This window comes from Tachypleus tridentatus, chromosome 13 (genome assembly GCF_004210375.1).
Source record: "Tachypleus tridentatus isolate NWPU-2018 chromosome 13, ASM421037v1, whole genome shotgun sequence".
Taxonomy (NCBI): domain Eukaryota; kingdom Metazoa; phylum Arthropoda; class Merostomata; order Xiphosura; family Limulidae; genus Tachypleus; species Tachypleus tridentatus.
In genome coordinates, this window is record NC_134837.1 from 163,762,422 (window position 1) to 163,784,170 (window position 21,749).

At 33.8% G+C, this 21,749-nt stretch overlaps 1 protein-coding gene across 4 annotated transcripts in view; it reads right to left on the bottom strand.

Moving 5' to 3' along the window:
- The window catches only part of LOC143237534 (scoloptoxin SSD14-like), a 32,556-nt gene that overhangs the window by 7,731 nt on the left and 3,076 nt on the right, over positions 1 to 21,749 (bottom strand). For 2 of the 4 annotated variants that reach the window (XM_076476925.1, XM_076476922.1), the window contains exons 2-7: positions 19,881 to 20,060; positions 17,240 to 17,362; positions 11,916 to 12,013; positions 8,730 to 8,922; positions 7,282 to 7,359; positions 6,941 to 7,104 (exon numbers count right to left, since the gene is read on the bottom strand). In XM_076476925.1, the coding sequence (XP_076333040.1) occupies positions 6,941 to 7,104; positions 7,282 to 7,359; positions 8,730 to 8,922; positions 11,916 to 12,013; positions 17,240 to 17,362; positions 19,881 to 20,060 (836 nt within the window). The remainder of the gene's footprint in view (positions 1 to 6,940; positions 7,105 to 7,281; positions 7,360 to 8,729; positions 8,923 to 11,915; positions 12,014 to 17,239; positions 17,363 to 19,880; positions 20,061 to 21,749) is intronic. The other 2 variants (XM_076476923.1, XM_076476926.1) reach the window with 2 other exon arrangements.

Here is a 21,749-nt window from a genome sequence, read left to right on the forward strand (position 1 = left end):
AACTAATTATGACAGCATAACACGTTATTGTTTGTATGTTTTTTTTTAATTTCGCGCCAAGCTATTCGATGGCTATCTGCGCTAGCCGTTCCTAATTTAGCAGTGTAAGATTAGACAGAAGGCACATTACCACCCACCGCCATCTCTTTTACCAACGATTAGTGGGATTGACTGTTACATTATAATGCCCCCACGGCTGAAAGGGTGAGCATGTTTGGTGTGACGGGGATTCGAACCCGCGACTTTCAGATTATGAGTCGAGTGCCTTAACCACCTGGCTATGCCGGGCTGACACATATTACCCTAACATATGTTATCCAAACACTTAATGTATTTTAGGCTATTGGTGGTATTTACAGGACTATTCATCAAAACCAAACAAAAAGAGCTGCTTATTTATATTGTTTGGCCTAAGTTGGTTGTATGATTAATATCATACAACGATTGACGATTTTCATTTTGAGAATGGTACATAACAGCCCTTTTAGACTTAAAATATTCTTACAGTCAGATTACTAAAAATGTGCTCATATCGTTGATTTAGAACTTTCAAGACAGTTCTATCAACTGTGTTTACTGAAATTAAAAAAACAAAGAGATATGAACCAACCAGGGGTCACGAACCATTAAAAAAGAACCCTCTAACAAGCCGTACTCAACCTCTAGTGAAAAAAAGGTGTGTCGTTTTATAACGTATGAGAATTCATGAATACAAAGGTAAGTCATAAAAGCCGTCAACATTTTATAGGACAGAGTACGTAGCATAATAAAGGTAATATTATTAAGGAATCTCTTCTAATGGAAAAGCTCTGCAGGGCTATTGTAAAGATTCACAGCTGTCAGATAAAGAATGACTGGATTTAGCAACACAGACTATAATGACGTGTTGAAACCTCAGTATGGTTTAAACGTAACGAACTCAACCTCTGTAACAGTGTGTAAAAGTTATAGTTTCTACTGTGAATTTTTTGTTTACTTTCTGAGCTTCTTTATTATGAGATAATTATAATTAGAATTAGTTTTCTTTATTCAATGATACTCTTCTTGCAATAAATGTAAACCTAACATGTCGTTATATCTAAGGAACATAATATATTGCTTCTAAACTACATATTGTTGCTTTCACATATATCGTATCATTACAATATGAATAGGATAACGAATCTTCAGTTGTAATGGAGTTCAAATAAATGTTTAGCATGGAATTTCGACTAAGAATAATTGAGATAACTTATGTAGGTATGTGTGAAAGTTGGAAGTGCATTCCAGCGACACTTTGTAGGAAATGGCTTGGTACTCAGATAGATTTTATGCTATTAAAAATTCATTTATATTTCTTTTAACTTTTTTCTTTATCTTCACCTCCGTTGTTTCATCGACTAATTGGTTATATGCACATATAATGCTTGTACACGTGCGTGTGACTTAGTTGTCAAAAGTCCATTTTTTGTGTGTATTAACATTATTATAAGAAATATGTTCAGATCAACATTTGTAAATATTTGAGAAAAGAGGATTTTTTTTTCTCATCAGCGGCGTAGCCCCGCCCCCTAAATACAACAAGAAGATGCCTAGGAACGTATTCTAAAAATTAACTTTTTGATATTCAAAGAAACAAACTAATGATCAAACACTTGGTAATAAATCAGAGCTCTGAACGATTTTTGTGTTTAACTCTAGAAACGTAAAACAGAAAAAACAAATAGTTTGTTGAAGAATACAGTCGTGTGAAAAAGTTAGGACATCCTATGAAAGCCTGTGTATTTTTGTAACATGTTTGGATATATAGATATTTAATCTCAATTTTACCAATACTGAGAAATTATAGGAATGTATCTAAACGAATAAAACTGAAGAAAAGACTTTTCAAGATCTTCTGTAAATGTAATTCTACAAAAATGCATATTCTAACTGAGGAAAAAGTTAGGACACCCTAGCCCCTAATAGCTAGTGGCTGAAATAACTGCAGTGAGACACTTCTTGTAGCCATCTACTAGTCTCTGATATCGGTCTGAAGAAAGTTTGCCCCACCTTTCAATGCATAAACCTTTCAACTGTGAGATGTTTGAGGGGTTTCTTGCATATACAGCCCGTTTCAAGTCAGCCAACAGAATCTAATTGAGATTAAGATATGGGTTTTGACTCGGCCATTTCAGGACTCTCCATTTCTTAGTTTTCAGCCAGTTCTTGGTGGATTTACTGGTATGTTTTGGGTCATTGTCGTGTTGCAGGGTCCAGTTCCACTTCAGCTTTAATTTTCTTACAGATGGTCTCACATGTTCCTCAAGCACACTCTGCTACACAATAGAATTCATGGTGGATTCTATGATTGTGAGCTGTCCAGGCCCTGCTGCAGCAAAGCAGCCCCAAACCATGACACTTCCACCTCCATGCTTCACAGTTGGTATAAGGTTCTTTTCCTGGAATGCTGTATTTGGTTTACGCCAAACATGTCCTCTGGTCTGGTGTCCAAATAATTCAATTTTGGACTCATCTGTCCAAAGAACATTATTCCAGAAATCCTGGTCTTTGTCTACATTCTCTCTGGCAAAATTCAGTCTGGCCTTGATGTTTCTCTTAGAGAGCAAAGGTTTCCTCCTTGTACACCTCCCATGCAAGTTACACTTGTGCAGTCTCTTTCTGATTGTAGAGGCATGCACTTTCACATCAACAGTAGCCCGTGATGACATTTTAGGGTTTTTGGAGACCTCTTTTAGCATCTTGCGGTCTGCTCTCTGGGTGAACTTACTTGGACGACCAGACCTGGGCATGTTGGCAGTTGTTTTGAAAGCCCTCCACTTGTTGACTATTTTCCGGACAGTGAAATGGCTGATTTCAAATTATTTTGAGATCTTTTTAAATCCGTTACCAGACTTATAAGCTGCTACAATTTTCTTTCTGAAGGTCTCAGACAGCTCTTTTGCTCTCACCATGGTGCTCACTCTCACTTAAACAGTTAGGAGCACACCAAACTAAGTGTCTGAGGTTTAAATAGGGCAAGCCTCATTCAAAATGCTGAGTAACGATCTTCTAATCATGTGCACCTGGTGTGATACACCTGTGTGTGAGCTGAGCCATTTTAAGTAGGAATAAATGTGGGGGTGTCCTAACTTTTTCCTCAGTTAGAATATGCATTTTTGTAGATTTAAATTTTACAGAAGATCTTGAAAAGTCTTTTCTTCAGTTTTAATTGTTTAGTTATATTACTTTAATCTCTCAGTATTGTTACAATTGAGATTAAATATCCATTTATCCAAAATTGTCACAAAAATACGCAGGCTTTCATAGGGTGTCCTAATTTTTTTTCTCATGACTGTATATTTTATGAGTCAGGAGTATGACTTAAAATATAAATGTAAGATCCGGAACTCGAAGTTACATCTGGCAGTAGGTGGATTAAGGTCAGAATTCGAGATCTTAATTACTAGACAACAACTACAAAAAATCTTCTGAAGTTAAGTGTTTTTTTACGTTTCATTAGCACTTCGTTCGTTGAGAAATGATGGGTTATATTTATTACGTATTGTGTTACATGTTAACTAATTTCAGCAACTATTTCATTCCTTTAGTATGAGCTGTATATTAATTATATTATTAAAAATACAAAGAAAGCACTATGTTACTATTAGTAGAGTTTGCATCAAATATGCAGACATTCGTAGAAAGAAAAGTGTTACATGTGTAATTTCAATCTCTATACAAAGTTAATTTCCAATATTTGGTTATTAAAATTGTTTAGTTAAACGTGTATCCTCTGGTATATTAACGTGACACACGATGAAGGAAAGTGTACCCTCTGGTGTATTAACGTGACACACGATGAAGGAAAGTGTACCCTCTGGTGTATTGACGTGACACACGATGAAGAAAAGTGTACCCTCTGGTGTATTGACGTGACACACGATGAAGGAAAGTGTACCCTCTGGTGTATTGACGTGACACACGATGAAGGAAAGTGTACCCTCTGGTGTATTGACGTGACACACGATGAAGGAAAGTGTACCCTCTGGTGTATTGACGTGACACACGATGAAGGAAAGTGTACCCTCTGGTGTATTGACGTGACACACGATGAAGAAAAGTGTACCCTCTGGTGTATTGACGTGACACACGATGGAGGAAAGTGTACCCTCTGGTGTATTGACGTGACACACGATGAAAGAAAGTGTACCCTCTGGTGTATTGACGTGACACACGATGAAGGAAAGTGTACCCTCTGGTGTATTGACGTGACACACGATGAAGGAAATAGTATTTAAAAAAATGCGAAACGAATCTCTTTTTATTCTCGTCAGGTGAAAATAGCATACATTGTTATTAATGAAAAGGTTCAAACAAAGTAAAATATGGCCAAAATTTCTTTTATCAGGTATATTGATGGATTTCTAACATTAGTTGTAATCTACTTTTTTACATGTAAGGTTTTTCTGAAGAAACAATTACATTTTTAGCGAAAACTTGCTCAGACTTATATTCGTGTTTTAACGCTTTAATACGGGTTTTTATTGTTTGTAGTTTTGCACCACTGTTTTTACTAGTATCTTGCGTTCATTTCTGTGTGTTACCAGCATTATGTGCACCATAATCTTATAGTCAAGAACTGAATTTGCAAATTTGTTGTTCATTCTCTTGAACTTTTAAAGTCGTATATTCTTTCTCGTTTCGACCAAGCGTGTTAAAGCGTGCGACTCGTAATCTGAGGGTCGCGGGTTCGCATTCCAGTCGCGCCAAACATGCTTGCCCTTTCAGCCGTGGGGGCGTTATAATGTTACGGTCAATCCCACTATTTGTTGGTAAAAGAGTAGCTCAAGAGTTGGCGGTGGGTGGTGATGACTAGCTGCCTGCTCTCTAGTCTTACACTGCTAAATTAGGGACGACTAGCACAGATAGCCCTCGAGTAGCTTTGTGCGAAATTAAAAAAAACAAACGTTTCGGACGTCCTTTGTTATCAATTAAATAATTCTACTGTGGTGCCAACATATGCACACTTTGCTTAAATAAATAAAATTTGTTATTTTAACTTCCTACCCAAATATGCTCCATTTTTTACTCTTTTAAAATGTACAGTTACTCTTCAGTGTTTTTTCTTAGAAGTAATTATTACAAGCTTATAGTGAGCATATGGAGTTATCGGAATATGTCATCTCTGTCTAATTAAAAAACTCTTAGTTGCTCAGCGGTATGTCTACGGACTTACAACGCTAAAACCGGGTTTCGATACCTGTGGTGGGCAGAGCACAGATAGGCCATTGTGTAGCTTTGTGCTTAATTCAAAACAACAACAGTAGTTATATGGCTAAATCGATAGCTACGTCTAATAATACTTTCTTTAAATGATGGTAAATGTTATATGTACACGACTGTTTAAGTTAACGAGTAGTATAGTTTACTTATTTTTAGAAGAAATGGTTTATAGCAGATTTATGTGCATAACTGTTTTCAAATCATACGTTATGTAGCTCAATTGTTGCGAATTGGCAATTGTTCTATTATTGGGTCATGTTACTAGAACCTTCTACGTTTTCCCATTGTTTTAATTAAGTATTATTTCATCACATTATTTTGTAGTGTGTAGAATATTCTAGACCTCGGTCAAGCTGTAAATAAGCATACAAAATGTAATTTGAATTAGTTATATGGCGCCCTTCAGTGGCTCAGCGGTATGCCTGCGGACTTCCAACGCAAAAAACCGGGTTTTGATACCTGTGGTGGGCAGAGCACAGAGAGCCCATTGTGTAGCTTTGTGCTTAATTCAAAATAACAACAGTAGTTATATGGCTAAATAGATAGCTACGTCTAAACTGTGTGGTTGAAAGTTTAGCCTAGGAGTGTATAGTAGCGATTTCTAAAGTGAATTTTCATAACAACGAAGTAAAGAAGATATAATTTATCTTGTCATATGTGTTCTAAGTAACTGAACCAGTTTATGTGGACTTGGACGAAAAGAGACAATTATTTTAAAAGCTATGAATATAACTGTGGAGATTAATCAACAGTGTAATGTAAGTGAAATTATTACCGACTGTATTGTAATAGCAAAACAGATAAGAATAACTCGTCTTCTCATTTACGTTTTAGAGTAATTGAACCAGACTGTGTGTGGACTTGAATAAAAACAGACGATTATTTAAGGTTCTGGGTGTAATTGTGATAACAAAGTGTGTAACTAACATTTATATATACATTTAACTTGTTTTAATATATTATTTTAAAACAAATGGACTGCGTGCTTATTGTTGAAATATATTGTCAACAAGTGAACGACACTCACTGTACAGAATCCGTTACTCATACATAAAGCCTGAGAGTACGTGAGTTAACATTATCATATCTGTAAGATATTGTAATGATAAAAATAATTTAAATTGATTACATTCATAGGGAATAAATTCAAAGATATTGTAACGATAAAAATAATTTAAAATTTCCACATTCATAGGGAGTAAATTCAAAGATATTGTAACGATAAAAATATTTTAAAATGATTACATTCATAGGGAATAAATTCAAATATATTGTAACGATAAAAATAATTTAAAATGATTACATTCATAGGGAATGAATTCAAATATATTGTAACGATAAATATAATTTAAAATTACCACATTCATAGGGAGTAAATTCAAAGATATTGTAATGATAAAAATAATTTTAAATTATTACATTCGTAGGGAGTAAATTCATTAAATTTTCTTAGTAGGTCTAGTTATATGAAGAAAAATTTATAGTTTCTTTACATTTATGCCATTACTTTTATTAATTCTTTATATTTCATTTATATTTGTTTTATTAATTTTATTTCATATAGCTTTATCGTTGTCTAGATTTAATTAGTAGTTATTATATTAAATTTTCTAAAGCTGTATTTAATGTTAACAGTATGATACAGGTGGTATTTCCTACGCACAATATTGAAGGTAGGAATCAACTAAATACTTACCACTATTTTGTATTTCTTCTGAAAGTATTTTGCTCATGTCTCCGTATAAATGTGTAGTAGTGTTATCACTAGACAGGGTTCGCAAAGTTTCAGCAAGAACAGGTCTGTACAATATTTCATTTTCTTTATAAACATTGTTGGTCTCGTTGTTCCAGAAAATGATTCTGTGGGAAAGAGAGACACTGTAACAGTTTAACAAAAGTGAGTACCAATTGGTGACCAAATATTTCCAGTATGAAAAAAAAAAAGAACGTACGATAGTATTTCAAGTATAGTCTATTTGTTGTACAATACGATATTACTGCACCCCCAGTGAGTCAGCGGTAAGTTTACTGACTTACAGCGCTAAACTTCCAGGCTTGATTCTCTGTGGTAGACAAAGTGTACGTAGTTCATTGTGCAGCTTTTCACTGAGACAACTAATGAATGAAAAACATAAAATTATACATTACATGTCATACTTGGTCAACTGAGAGGATACACACCTTAAAACACCTGAGATATAGTTTGTTTATTTGTTTTGAATTTCGCGCAGAGCTACTCGGGGGCTATCTGCGCTAGCCGTCTCTAATTTAGCAGTGTAAGACTAGAGGGAAGGCAGCTAGTCATGAAAACTCAGCACTAACTCTTGGGCTACTCTTTTACTAACGAATAGTGGGATTGACCGAAACATTATAACGCCCCTACGGCTAAAGTGGCGAGCATGTTTGGCGTGACGGGAATTCGAAACCGCGACCCACAGATTATGATTCGAGTGCCTTAAACATCTGTCCATGTTGGTCTTTTCGTCATATAAACGACTGCAATAAGGAGCTACAAAAATTTGTATGTTGTAACCTAACCAATATGATGATATCTGGTATCGAGCAACAGATAAGGTATGGTTGAGATACTCTTACGTACTATTTTATCTGGAAACATGTATTGTATCAGTAAATAATGGTGTGACCTATATTAGTACCAGTGTTATTGTGATATTATATATGTTACTATTTAAGGCCACGCTTTGATAGTTAAAACATCTTAATCTTAACCGTATAAGAAATTATCTGCCACAAATATTGATACCATTATATGTAGAATATCAAATATGTAGAAGTGATTTGCATGAGATATTTCTGTAATGTCCCTCGCTGGGACAGCGGAAAGTCTTCGGATTTACACCGTTAAAATCAGGGACTCGATTCCCCTCGGTGGACCCAGCAGATAGCCCGATGTGGCTTTGCTATAAGAAAAACACAACATGCATTTTTGTAACGTTTAACTTGTATTTAAAATAATGACAGTTGGCTGTCTGGACTTCACAATAATTTACTTTCAAACACAAATCATCAAAATGTTACATTTTGAACATCCTTATATGTTTTACAGAAATTATTTGCCATTATATTTGTAAACTCTAAACGTATTTAAATAAAATAAACATAAAGTGTTTAACATAGAAAACAAAGTTATTCATTCGTGGATAAGTTGTGCTGGATGCTTAGATAAACTCTTACTACAGCATACCTTTATTATCGTCTAAACGCTACTCGTCCACCGTGGCACAGCGGTATGGCTGTAGACTACATCGCTAAATTCCGGCTTTCGATACCCGTGGTGGGCAGAGCACAGTTAGCCCATTATGTAGCTTTGTGCTTAAATTCAACCTAAACGCTATTACCTTTTCTTAAATAATATTTCATTCTTTTTTTAAGCAAAATATTTCTGAAAACAACATCAAACAACATATGAATATTCTAAAAACTGTGAAACATGTAATATACTTAACAGTGTAATCTAGTCTTACCGTAAACTCTTTTCATTTTCTATTATGTTTTTATTCAAGTAAAGAGCATTTGAAAGATGCCTTCCTACTAAAAATCCTTTCTCACAAATATCTATGGCAGGCTGAAATAATTCGGACCAAGGTAATTTTCCATATTTTGTCCAAGCAGCTGCATAACCAGCTAATTCTCCAGGTACAGCTATTGATAATCCACCTGAAAAACACGATCAAATCATTTACCCATTTTAAACAAGTCTGCTTGGAAACAATTACAGACACCAATGTCTTATTTACTAATCAATACATACAAAAACAACAACGCGTAAAACATAGGCGTTAAACTACCAGAAGACAATTTTTACTTAAACATATAGGAAATACTTATATCTGAGCTAGGAATACGACTCACACTATCACAGAATAGGAAAGCTGCTATTTTTAAAATTTCTTCTTGGGAAATAAAGTTAAAGTAGTAAGTCTTGAAAGTAGAACTGAAACAGTCACTGGCTCCTTCTTTAAGGTGTGCAAACTTGGAACATTATATAATTGATAACTGGTCGCCAAAAAACTGCTTCCATTCGTTTACCAACATGATACAGTGTTAAAATTCAGTTTCTAAATCAAGGTCACACTTTTGCATTTTGTACACTTGCACCTAATTTTAGTTATATTGTTTTTGGACAGGTACCACACCCATACTAGTATTCGTATCAAAAATGCTGAGGACCAATACCATTATTTTTTTTTCTAAGACAGGCTAAGACTTGCTCAGTATTATGACACTTTTGGTCTTCTGAAAGCTACACCCAATTTCTGCATTCACGCAAACTCGTATTGGCCGTAACCTGGTTAGTAGGTAAGTTCTTGGAACAAAATTCGGAAAATAGCAGATCTTAAAATTCGAATAAGTATTTCCCCTCTTTATAACATTCAGATTCAATGGTTGACACTCTATCTTTATGAAATACGTGGCTCAGAAATAAAAACGTAATATCTTTCTTCATTATTGCACGACATTTCAACTTAGCTGTGCGACAATTATCTTTACAAGATTTATTTTAGGTTGGCCTGTGTTCTAACATTCTTCGCAAATATTAAGATATTGCGCAATCAAAAACAGACAACACCGCCTTTACTATTTTGGCAATGCTAACTAAGCAAATAAACATTTCATTTATTTTCCTTGCGTTGCTAGTTCTGAATGGTATCAATTAGATCTCAAGACGTTTTCTGCCGAAAATGAAGACTGGTATATGCTTATTACCTTTTGTCAAAAGCCAGATGTTATGGGGCGAAAACCATTGTTCTTCTGTGAGTGTATTGAAAAAAAATGTGTGTTCTTGGCATCCTCATGGGTTATCACGTCCACTTTATTGATTCCAATGTACATCTGTTGTGTTATTTTTTTTTCCATTTGGCTCTCAGTGCAAGTCACAACCAGCCAATATGATAGGTCTGGTAATGCTATTCTTTAACATTCTACTGACCTCCTCATAGCCAGCTGTTACTTCAGAAAAGTAGTATGAACGAATATCCATTCTTATAACTTTTATATTACTTAACGCCGTCGAATAACCACCAGTTCTTAAACTATCAGATGTGAATGTGTTTGTAATGCTTTTTAAAATGCCAAGCTAAAATTATTTTGTGTGGCATAGTACAACTTATCACAATCAGCTTATTTGGACTGTCATATCGCATTTTATAGAAAGAAAACCAAAAACGTTGCAGCTTAATATATGAAACAAGGATATTAAAACTTATATTTTGTTTCGGTTAGAAGGACGCATGCATCTTTCTTTAAATAGTCTAAACGTGTGTTTAGTCTCTAATATCTAGTCAACCTCTATTACACAGCTTAGCTTTTCTCACAAACAGAAACCTATCTTACTTACTAGAAAGCAAGAACTTATCTTAAGTTCATCAAAATGCCCTAGAACGTTTTGTTTGTAGTTATGTACAAGACTGTGCAAAGGACTATTTGTGTTTTTCCCACCACGGGCATCGAAACCTTTTTCCTATTGTTGTTAACTCGCATACATACCGCCATGCCAGTGGGGTAAAAACCCCAGAAAAAAAGCCTTGGGCAGAACTGAGTTCGTACACCAGAAAGAGTTCAGCCGTCAAATTACATAACCACCCTCAGATAAAGGTCACAAATCTAAACTTGGACCGGCATGGCCAGGTGGTTAAGGCACTCGACTCGTAATTTGAGGGTCGCGGGCTCGAATCCCCGTCACAACAAATACGCTCCCTCTTTCAGCCGTAGGGGCGTTATAATGTGACGGTATTTCTCACTATTCGTTGGTAAAGAGTAGCCCAAGAGTTGGCGGTGGGTGGTAATGACTGTAGCCTTAGACTACTAAATTAGGGACGGCTAACGCAGATAGCCCTCGTGTAGCTTTGCGCGAAATTCAAATTCACAAAGCTACTCGAGAGCTATCTGTGCTAGCCGTCCCTAATTTAGCAGTATAAGACTAGAGGGAAGGCAGCTAGTCATCACCACCCACCGCCAACTCTTGGGCTACTCTTTTACCAACGAAAAGTGGGATTGACCATAACATTATAATGCCCCCACGGCTGAAAGGGCGAGCATGTTTGGCGCGACGGGGATACGATCCCGCGACCCTCAGATTACAAGTCGCACGCCTTAACACGCTTGGCCATGCCGGGCCGAGATGTAAAAATAAGACACACAGCTACGACCAAGTTAAATTACTTTCTCATAAAATGATACCAAATAAACTTATTTAGTAGTCTCTTTATTGGCAGATTGATAACCACATAAGATCAAAGGTTTACAACGGTTGTGTTTAAAATATTGTTAGTTGAGAATTAACGTCTTTCCTTCTTTGCGACGTCTTTCTGACGTAGTAGCTCCCTAGTGACACAGTGGCATGTCTACAGACTTATAATGTTGGAAACTGGGTTTTGATACCCGTGGTGGACAGAACACAGACAACCCTTTGTATAGCTTTATGCTTAATAATAAACAACAATCCGACCTAACAATTTCATTGTAGTAACATAATTAAAATTTATTGTTTTCTCAATCTTTTAAAAACCGTTTGTTTTTTTTTTTGCAGCAAACTTCACGGACCAGAATCACTCATTTCTTATACTTTTGCCTTCATTTCCAACGCAATTTAATACAATACTGCACTCAGTGTATTAAATTATTTATTAAGGCTATTTACCTAAACTTACCAGTTTTTGATAGTTCAGAGTTGCCCTGAAACATATTTTCAGTAGCAGCTTGTGGTGCTACTTCACGTGCATTTAAAACGTATGCAGTTTTTTCATTTCTGTCACAAATAGAATAAGAGAAATACTTAGTTAGAGGTAAGATACAGAAACACGAAACTGCATAAGTTAGTGCAAGAAGTAAAACTCAGATTTTTTTGTTAGCAAAAGTAAACCAAGTCTAATCAATAAGTTAAGGGCATTTTTTTTAAAAATAACGTCAGATTTAATAAGAATATACGTCAAGAGAACTAAAGTTCCTTTTAGACTAAATAACGTTCTTTATTCAAAAACAGTCAGAAATGGTCTAAGTTGTTGAGACTTAATGAGTTATGAGGTAACGTTTCAATATTAGTTCAGTTAAATAAGCTTAGGATACCATGTAAGCTTAAGTTACGTGTTAGAGTGAGACTAAAAGTAAGAACAGTTGAAATTATGATTTTTTTAGATAATTTGATTGCTTGAACTTCTGAAGAAGGTATTCTATCCTCAAGTCGTTATGTTTAATTGTAGTTCGTATAACAAGTGAGTTCTAACGCTTAATATGCTAAAGTAATATAAAAACGTATCCCCTTTTCCTATCTACCTGTTATCTTCCAACCACAAAAGAAACCAAACGAAGGGCATACGGAAACATCATGTTTCACATAATGTCAAATATAGGCATCGAGACCCAATCTTTTTATGGTTTATTAAGTAGCTATGATTAATTTATATTAAGACAAGACACTAGGTATATTCATTTATATATATATATACGGAAAATAACACACCTAAAGTCTTCACTAGGTGTATATATATATATGTACGAAATATCATTCATAAAGTCTTCACTTAAGGCAGTTGACAACACGTAGAATCTCACTCGCTTAAAGATTATTATAAAGAAGATGAGTTTTATTATCTTATTTTTCATGTTTAGAAATTATCTATAATATAATCACATTTATGAAATGAATATTAATTTATTTGTCATTTCTGTATTCTAGGTCACCTTACTAACGAAATAACACAATAGCGTGTGCGTTACTTTAAAAAGCTGGTGAAAACCTAAGTGAATGGACAAATCATGAAAATACTTAAAATTAAATAAACTAGTGTCGACACTTCCACGCATTTTTCAGTCTCAACAACATGTGCGCCTCAAAAAAGTATAAACATAGAAGTAGAATGGCAAATTTATATAGTTATAAATGTGAAAATTACCTCTTCTTACAAATTAGGTGATGATATAAAAAAAAATGTAATTTACACAGTTTTACCTTTAAGTAGTACAAAGCACATGTCCTTATCATGTTCTGATATGTCTTGTCACAGTAAACTGGAGAATCAGAATATCGTACGGTATAGCAGATATAATCAAAACTGTCCTAACGCGACGAAATAACGTTATTTTTATAGTTTGGCTCAAAGTAATTTAAATATACATGTAACAGTACCTAAAACGACACAATATACATGGAAGAATAGGCATTTATTCCGTAAACAAAAGAATCTTACACTAGTTGAATAGCACGCTCTAGAAAAAGTCGTTTTTTAGTTTCGCGCCAAGCTACTAAAGGGCTACCTGCGTTAGCCGTCCCTAATTTAGCAGTGTAAGACTAGAGGGAAGGCAGCTAGTCATCACCATTCTTAGGCTACTCTTTTTCCAACGAATAGGGGGACTGATCGTCACATTATAACGCCCCACTGCTAAAAGGGTGAGCATGTTTGGTGTGACAGGGATTCGAACACGCAACCCTCAGATTACGAGTTGAATGCCTTAATCCGCCTGGCCTTAGGAAAAGTATGACTCATTAAATTACATTAACAAAATGGTTAGATTGTGTCTTGTTTCGATGTCAAGAAAAATTCAAATATCGTATACTCTCTTAATATTATCAACTTTCTGACACGACCTGAATAACGATGTTGTTTTTATTTCATGTGTGTGTGTGTGTGTGTGTGTGTGTGTGTGTGTGTTTTCTTATAGCAAAGTCACATTGAGCTATCTGCTGACTCCACCCAGCCACTGAGTTTAGGGTGACAAATCCGTAGATTTACCGCTGTACCAGCGGTGGACCTGGTAGATAGATCTATTATTTAAGGTCAAGATCGTATGTATATATTTACATTGGAGTGGAAAATTTTGAAAACATTGAAGTTTCAACGATATTTTTACCAGATTAACAAAAGCTGCAGATTAATAAAAATTGGTTTTATTTCGGTAGTTAGCGATTATTAACTATTTGTAACAGAATGAAATTATTAAATATTTTATGTAACAAAAAATAACATAATACAAAAGTTGTATATTATCGTTTCACAATTACGATACATTTAACCAACATTATTGTGTTTGAGAATGTGATTTTTCCCACAAAAAAACACAAATAATTTGTAATTGAAAAACAAAAAAAGAAATTATATCACAAAGATTAGAAATAAAATATTTTTATTTTATTTTTGAATTTAGTGAACCATTTATAAGTGCCATAACTAAAATTATTAATGGAAATATATTCATTGCTCTGATTTGACTTTTCATTGAAAATTGAAATAAAAACACAGAATTTTTTTCTTTTCTAATTTTTTTTCACTTGTGAATATTACGTATACTTCCTGAATGATTATATCACGAAATATGTTTGGTTTTGCTTTTATAAAAGGCGATAAATCTTAAGCATCGTATCACATGTTCCACACTTCTTACAATTTTTCTTTTGGTTGTTATTTATCGATTTCTTCATTTCAAACTCAATTTTCCCTTCAATGTAATTTTCAAGGATTAAATTGCGTAACATCAATTATATTTCTTTAGTAAATTTTTTCACGCTATATTTTTAAAATAATCTTTAAAAATGCAAATAATTCTAAACAAAAAGAAGCATGGGCATCGTAGTGAACATAATATTAAAAAACTACTTAAACACGGTAATACCTGAAAGATGTGAGTTTTCTGTGGCTGTATTTACCATCTAGCAAAAACTGTGTTATTCTTTCAATCAAATTACCATAGGAAGCACATATACGTAATAATAAGTAGGAAAAGACATAGCAAGCGTATATATTTTAATAATAGGTAGGAAAAATACTAAACACGTACATCTAGTAATGCTGAGCTTCTTATGGTATGACAACGTCAGATTGAGGTATATCATACTATAAAACAGTTTAAATCAAGACGTGAGATAAATTATAAAGAAAAACACAGGTATACTGTTATAATGTAAGGAGAGAATACAGCAGCTTTACATTGTAAGCCTTTGATCTTTAAGTCAGCTGTCTAGTACACTAATAATTAGATCATGATCATATACCATCAAAAATATGTTTTATCTTCTTTTAAAGAAGCTCTTCACTAGATTGGTATTATTATGAAGTTATTAATTTGTTTTAATAGCATTTACTAGTGGCGGGATTCACGTATTGAGTAACTGGATGCGTTTTTTTATCTCTTAACCCTTTCGGTACTGTTGGGTTATATATATATATATATGCTGGCCAAAATCTTAAGGCCACTAAACATAAAGAAAAAATATGCATTTTGCGTTGCCAGACTTAACGACTTATTTGTGTGGAGTTTCGAAAGATTAAAATAAGAAAAGGGAAAATAAAAATAAAAAACTTTTTTCAGATTTTAATAGGGAAAATGTGAACACTATGAAATTAGCCTAAATAATAGTTGGTCAAAAGTTTAAGACCATACCAAAAAGTAGTCCTAAACAGGGTAGGAAATGTCCAACAAGAGGACTTAGTAGTGAGTTGCACGACCGTTATTGCGAATAACTTCAAACATTCGTTTTGGCATGGTCGACATAAGCGTTTGCAGAAGACTGTCTGGAATGTTATTCCAAGTGGTAAAGATGGCTTCACGAAGATCATGCACTGTTTGAAATTGACGTCCATTTCTATAGATTTTCCTTGCCATTCACCTCCAAACATTTTCAACGGGTTTAGTTCGGGCGAACACGCTGGATGGTCCAAAAGAATCACGTTATTCGCCATGAAAAAGTCCTTTGTCCTGCAGGCATTGTGGATTGCAGCGTTGTCCTGCTGAAAGATCCAGTCATTTCCCCACAAGCGAGTGTTTTCAATCAATAAGGATGCTCTCTCTAACATGCCAGTGTAATCATGATGGAACCTCCTCCACTGTGTCGTGCAAAAAATGTCTCCATTGGGATATCCTTATCGTGCCAGTAACGTTGGAAGCCATCTGGACCATCCAGGTTAAATTTTTTCTCATCAGAGAACAAAATCTTCTTCCACTTTTTTACGTCCCATGTTTGGTGCTTCCCAGCAAAGATTAACCAAGCTCTTTCGTTGTGTGGAAGGAGGCATGACCTTTAAGACGTTTACGGTTTTAAAAGCCTTTCTATCGTAGATGCCGTTTTATTGATCTTGAGCTGCATTCTGTGTTCATAATGGCCTTAATTTGGTTCGACGATTGGCTGGTGTCTTGCCGGACAACACTTTGAATCTTCCTGCTCAACGCCAGCGAAATTTTTTTGAGCTTACCACTTTAAATTCTCGTTTCGTATCCCTCAGGGTATTTTAAAAAAATTGCAACAACAGTTTTACTACGCCCAATCTTACCAGCGATGGCATGTTGAGAGAGACCTTGCTTTTGCAGCTCGACAATTCTGCCATGTACAAACACTGTCAACTTTTTGCCTTTGCCATGTTTTTACCCAATGTAACACAGGAGATGTCGGTGGGAGATGTGGCAACGCTAATGCATGAACACAAATGACTAAATTTTGTTATGTTTAACCGATTAACGTTTCGTTTTAGTATGGTCTTAAACTTTTGACCAGCTAGTATTTAGGCTAATTTCACAGTGTTCACATTTTTCCTATTTAATTCTAAAAAAGTTTTTTATTTTTATTTTCCCTTTTCTCATTTTCATCTTTCGAAGTTCTACTCAAATAAGTGGTTGATTCTAACAACGCAAAATGCATATTTTGTCTTTATGTTCATGGCCTTAAGATTTTGGCCAGCAGTGTATGTGTGTGTTATATATCATAAAACTATTTTATACATACCATTCCAGTAATATCGTACAACAATATTCGTACAACCGAATGACATTTTTTGTACTCTTTAATAACGATATGTAAATAGTTCTTAAATGTTGTATAAAAAGTCGATGAGGTCCGTACAAACTCAGTCGTTAATTCTAAAGTAGCTGATTACATTTAAATTTGTTTAAATACGTTACGCTAGGTATATAACTTTGAAACTGAAGGAAATGAGACCACGTAGTAACTACAGTATTAGATCTTAGCACAAAGCTTTTAAATTATTACCTCTTATATATCAACATGATAAACCCGCCTCCAAGACCCATACTTTGAGGATTTACAACACCCATACATAGCAAAGTGGCTATTGCAGCGTCCACTACAGATCCATTTTTCTTGAGAATTGACCTGGAAAGAAGAACCTATACTAGAGGAAAACTAAGATTGACAACATAGATTGATAATCTTTTACAGCTCATCTTGAATGAAAAATATACTTGAAACAAAAACCATTATTCTTGAATTCAAGACTGTTTCTTCCACTATCTTACTATGAACCTATATTTGTTTTGCCTAAATATAAGGTTGAATTCTTACTTTTTGGTCTAACTTTTCAGTGTGGATAAACAGTAATGTTCTGTCTCTCCGATTATGAGGTTGCAGTTTTACTATGTGAAAAAGATATTGTAATCTTCCTGTGTCAATAACTTACTGTACTCTCTCTGTTTTAATAAGAGGTTATGTTTTCTTTTTCTGGATAAAAGGCTGTATTTTGTTAATAGATGAGTTAATGTACATCGTGGTTTTAGCAATATTTTGTGTTTCATTTCTAATCATGATACCTTAATCTCTCACCAAGTGTGAAACTGTACTTGGCCTGTCTGAATAAAAGGTTGGTTTTTTTAAATTTAAGCAAAAGGTTGAATTCTCAGTTTTGAATAATAAAAATATTTTTTCTAAATAAATTTGTCAATATTTTTTCTATTTGAATGAGAGATTTCACTTCGTCGAATTAAGAGGACAGACTGTGTTATTATTATTATTCCTATCTCTAGGAAACTGTCTGCATTCTTTACTCATAGCTAAGAAAGTGTATGCTCTATGTCAGAATAATGAGTTGTATTTTATGCTTGAACAAGAAAGTCTATTATTATTATTTCTTACCCAAAGCCTTTTCCTTTAGGTATAAGTTAGAGATTCTTTATTATGTTAGTATGAAAAGAGGAGGTATTATTTTTATGAGTGAGCGTTTCCTTTCTAACTGAGTGAGAAGCTGTATTTTTATGTAAAGTTCTTGGATGAATTTTTTCTGTCTGTGCAGAAAATCATGTAAACGTTCTCTGAATAACGTACTGTATACCTTTACTTCCTTCTACATAACATAAAATTCTCTTTAGAGAAGCAAAACAACATCAGCAACAAAAACAAACAAGTCGAATTCTCTGTAATGGAATTTTGAGTTTATATTTATCATATGAAATATTTTCTTTTATTCAAACATGATAATCTGTATTTTAACTCAAAGATGTTTAACTTCGTTTTATCATATAATGTCTTTTGAGTGTATCAGTTGAAACTAATACATGTTTGGTAAAGCTTTTTGAGTCTATTCATCTTATTGGAATTGTTGGCTCAGACTTTTAGTTTGATAATCAAAATGTTATCTCTTGTTGGAATTGTTAGCTCAGACTTCTAGTTTAATGATCAAGATGTTATCTCTTGTTGGAATTGTTAGCTCAGACTTCGAGTTTGATGATCAGAATGTTATCTCTTGTTGGAATTGTTAGCTCAGACTTCTAGTTTGATGATCAGAATGTTATTTACTGTTGAAAGTTTTAACTTTCAAGTCTGTAATATTTAAATCTTATTTATTTTTTACTTCTTGAAGTGTTTGTTTATTAAACATTTTGTTACGTAGCTCCTAAACCAACAAATTAGTTTCGTTATTACTGCTTTTGTTACTCAAGTTATTAGTTATTATTATTACTAATATTAATTCTGTTATGTTTTTCGCAACAGAAACTGTATTTTAAGAATTCTGTACAACTCAAGCAGTTAAGTAAGTTTCTTTTTTGTTTTGTTTCGTACTCAATTATATATTATTTACTATCAACGTTTAAATGTTTCTACTGTGCATATTAAATCATTTTATAAGTACTACCTAATATATGTTAGAGATATAGTTTGCTGTAATTATTACAGTCGAAACCACTTATTACTGAAATCTTACTGCAAGGTATACAGTACGTTATTCAGAGAACGTTTACATGATTTTCTGCACAGACAGAAAAAATTCATCCAAGAACTTTACATAAAAATACAGCTTCTCACTCAGTTATAAATGAAACGCTCACTCATAAAAATAATACCTCCTCTTTTCATACTAACATAATAAAGAATCTCTAACTTATACCTAAAGGAAAAGGCTTTGGGTAAGAAATAATAATAATAGAAAGACTCTATTTTCTTTCTGCGATCTTATTACTTGAAATGTATTAACGTTAAACTCCCAATAAAGGATTAATCATCAAAGTGTTATTTCTGCGGCACTTCTTAAATTCTTTGTTATTTAGTTTCGATATTGTTTTCTTGAAGCTTACAAGTGTTTATTACTAGAATCGTATTTTTCTTTCTCCCAACAGACTTTAATATTTTGGTATTCTTTTGTCGTTTAAAAAACACAGACTGGTTGCCACTAACAAGAACAAAGGTCATACACTTTGAGTATCTTACTGAGCTGATAGTTTTAGTGTTCATTACATTTGTTCAGTATGTGATAAACTAATAACAAACAACTACACTGGTGTTGAAGAAATGTAAACAAATTAATAAAACGTAAATATGAACAATACAAATACATTGCTATTACAAGTGAAAAGAATAACCAGATCTGAGGAGGTTTGTAGAGCTGCAAGTTTCTACTCACTTTCCCACTGGTGCACATTGGGCAGCATCTGTGGATATGGCAGCTTGGCTATAACCTTCAGCTGCTGGTTCCTTGACATACTGCCGTCTGAGGATGAATCCAACTGCTAGAGCTACTAAGGCTGATATTACCAGGAGTGATCCAATTACAACCAGTCGAAACTTAACTGACCTGATTTTTCTGAAGAATAAATTCAAACAATAAACACAATATAAAGCGGGTTAAGTATGAGGATTTGGAGGAAAACTTTATATTAAAAGTACAAGAATGGAGAGATAAAGCACTCAGAAGGTTTGTGGTCTATTTATATGAATAAATAATATCAAATATAGAAATGACTTATAGAAGTTCAGTTAGAAACTTACACCAGCACAACCTAGTGTACAGATGTTTACATATAAGTATATAGTTTAATGAATAAACCGCTGAAAATAAATAAAACAAACATTATGGCTTTACGCTAAACAACAATGTAGTAAAAATACAAGTACATATGTTAGTCACTACGTTTATGTTGCACAGTTATCAAACCAACGGTAAATATTTTTGAGGCAATAACTTATCTATATATATTATTACGCCTAGCTTAAAACCATACATTCTTTTATCTTCTCCATACCTGAGTATGCGTTCATAACGTTTACATAGTTTTCGAATGTTTATGAGCATGTACAGGTTAAAAAGCAAACAAGTAATTAACTTATAAAAATGTTTAGACCTAATAGGTACCGTGATTACCTAACAATGCTAGTCAGAAAGTAGCTATTTTATGTTTTTGTTGTCGTTATGTATTTTAACTTAAGGAAAAACGATTGAAATATGTTACTGCTTTTACAAAAGAAAATCGGAAGACCTGAGACCAGTAATGACATATGTGAACCCATAAGTATGTTTACCATGAATATATATTTTGTGAACTGTCGGAGCGTTGGTCTGTCTCCTGTTTCAAAAGCTGCGCAAGTGCAGACAAAACTCAACATTCACTTTTAAAATGACGGTAAAATAGGCATAAATAATGTTAATGTCAAATTTTATTTTACAAACAGAATACTTTAAACTGAATTATTAGTAATTAATTAGACCGACATTCACATTTACAAATGTGATGTGACTTAAATAATAAAAATGTAGATTTACCGTATGTTGTTACTGAGCGACTCTCAGCATGACTTAAATAATAAAAATGTAGATTTATCGTATGTTGTTACTGAGCGACTCTCAGCATGACTTAAATAATAAAAATGTAGATTTATCGTATGTTGTTACTGAGCGACTCTCAGCATGACTGAAATACTAAATAATTACTTTTCGCGATAGGCAGTACAAGCAGCTCAGAGTGAAACCAAGAGTACAACACAATTAACCTTTTAAAGTCCACGAAGTAATTTAAACTTATAGATTAACTTACACTTTCCCTTCACTGGGGCGGGTACTTTTGCTTATATTGTATAAATCAACTAAGGTTTGGAATTTTCAGTTTTCCATTCAATGTTTAGTAAAGATAGGTTTTTGGTTTTGGTATAGCTAGCTTTGGATATGCTGAATGGTGTTTTGAACGTAAGTGGAGCTGCAGGTTTGAGTCCCATTTGCTCTAAATTTTCATTTTCTCAGGAAAATTATAATATTAGCGAACTGTGTCAACATTTTAAAAGTTCCGACTGAAAAAAAAAAAGAGTAAGATGATGTTTTACACGTTCTGTTTTACTAAGAGGAAAGAATGTAACAGTTCTTTCTATAGAAATAAGCGATATGTCAAAGTGTAAACTTTAAATGTGTGCATATCAGAATTAATGTGCTAGCGTTTTCCATTACACGACAGGTTTATTTGTTTCGAATGTTTGCGCAAATTTAAATGAGGGCTATCAGCAA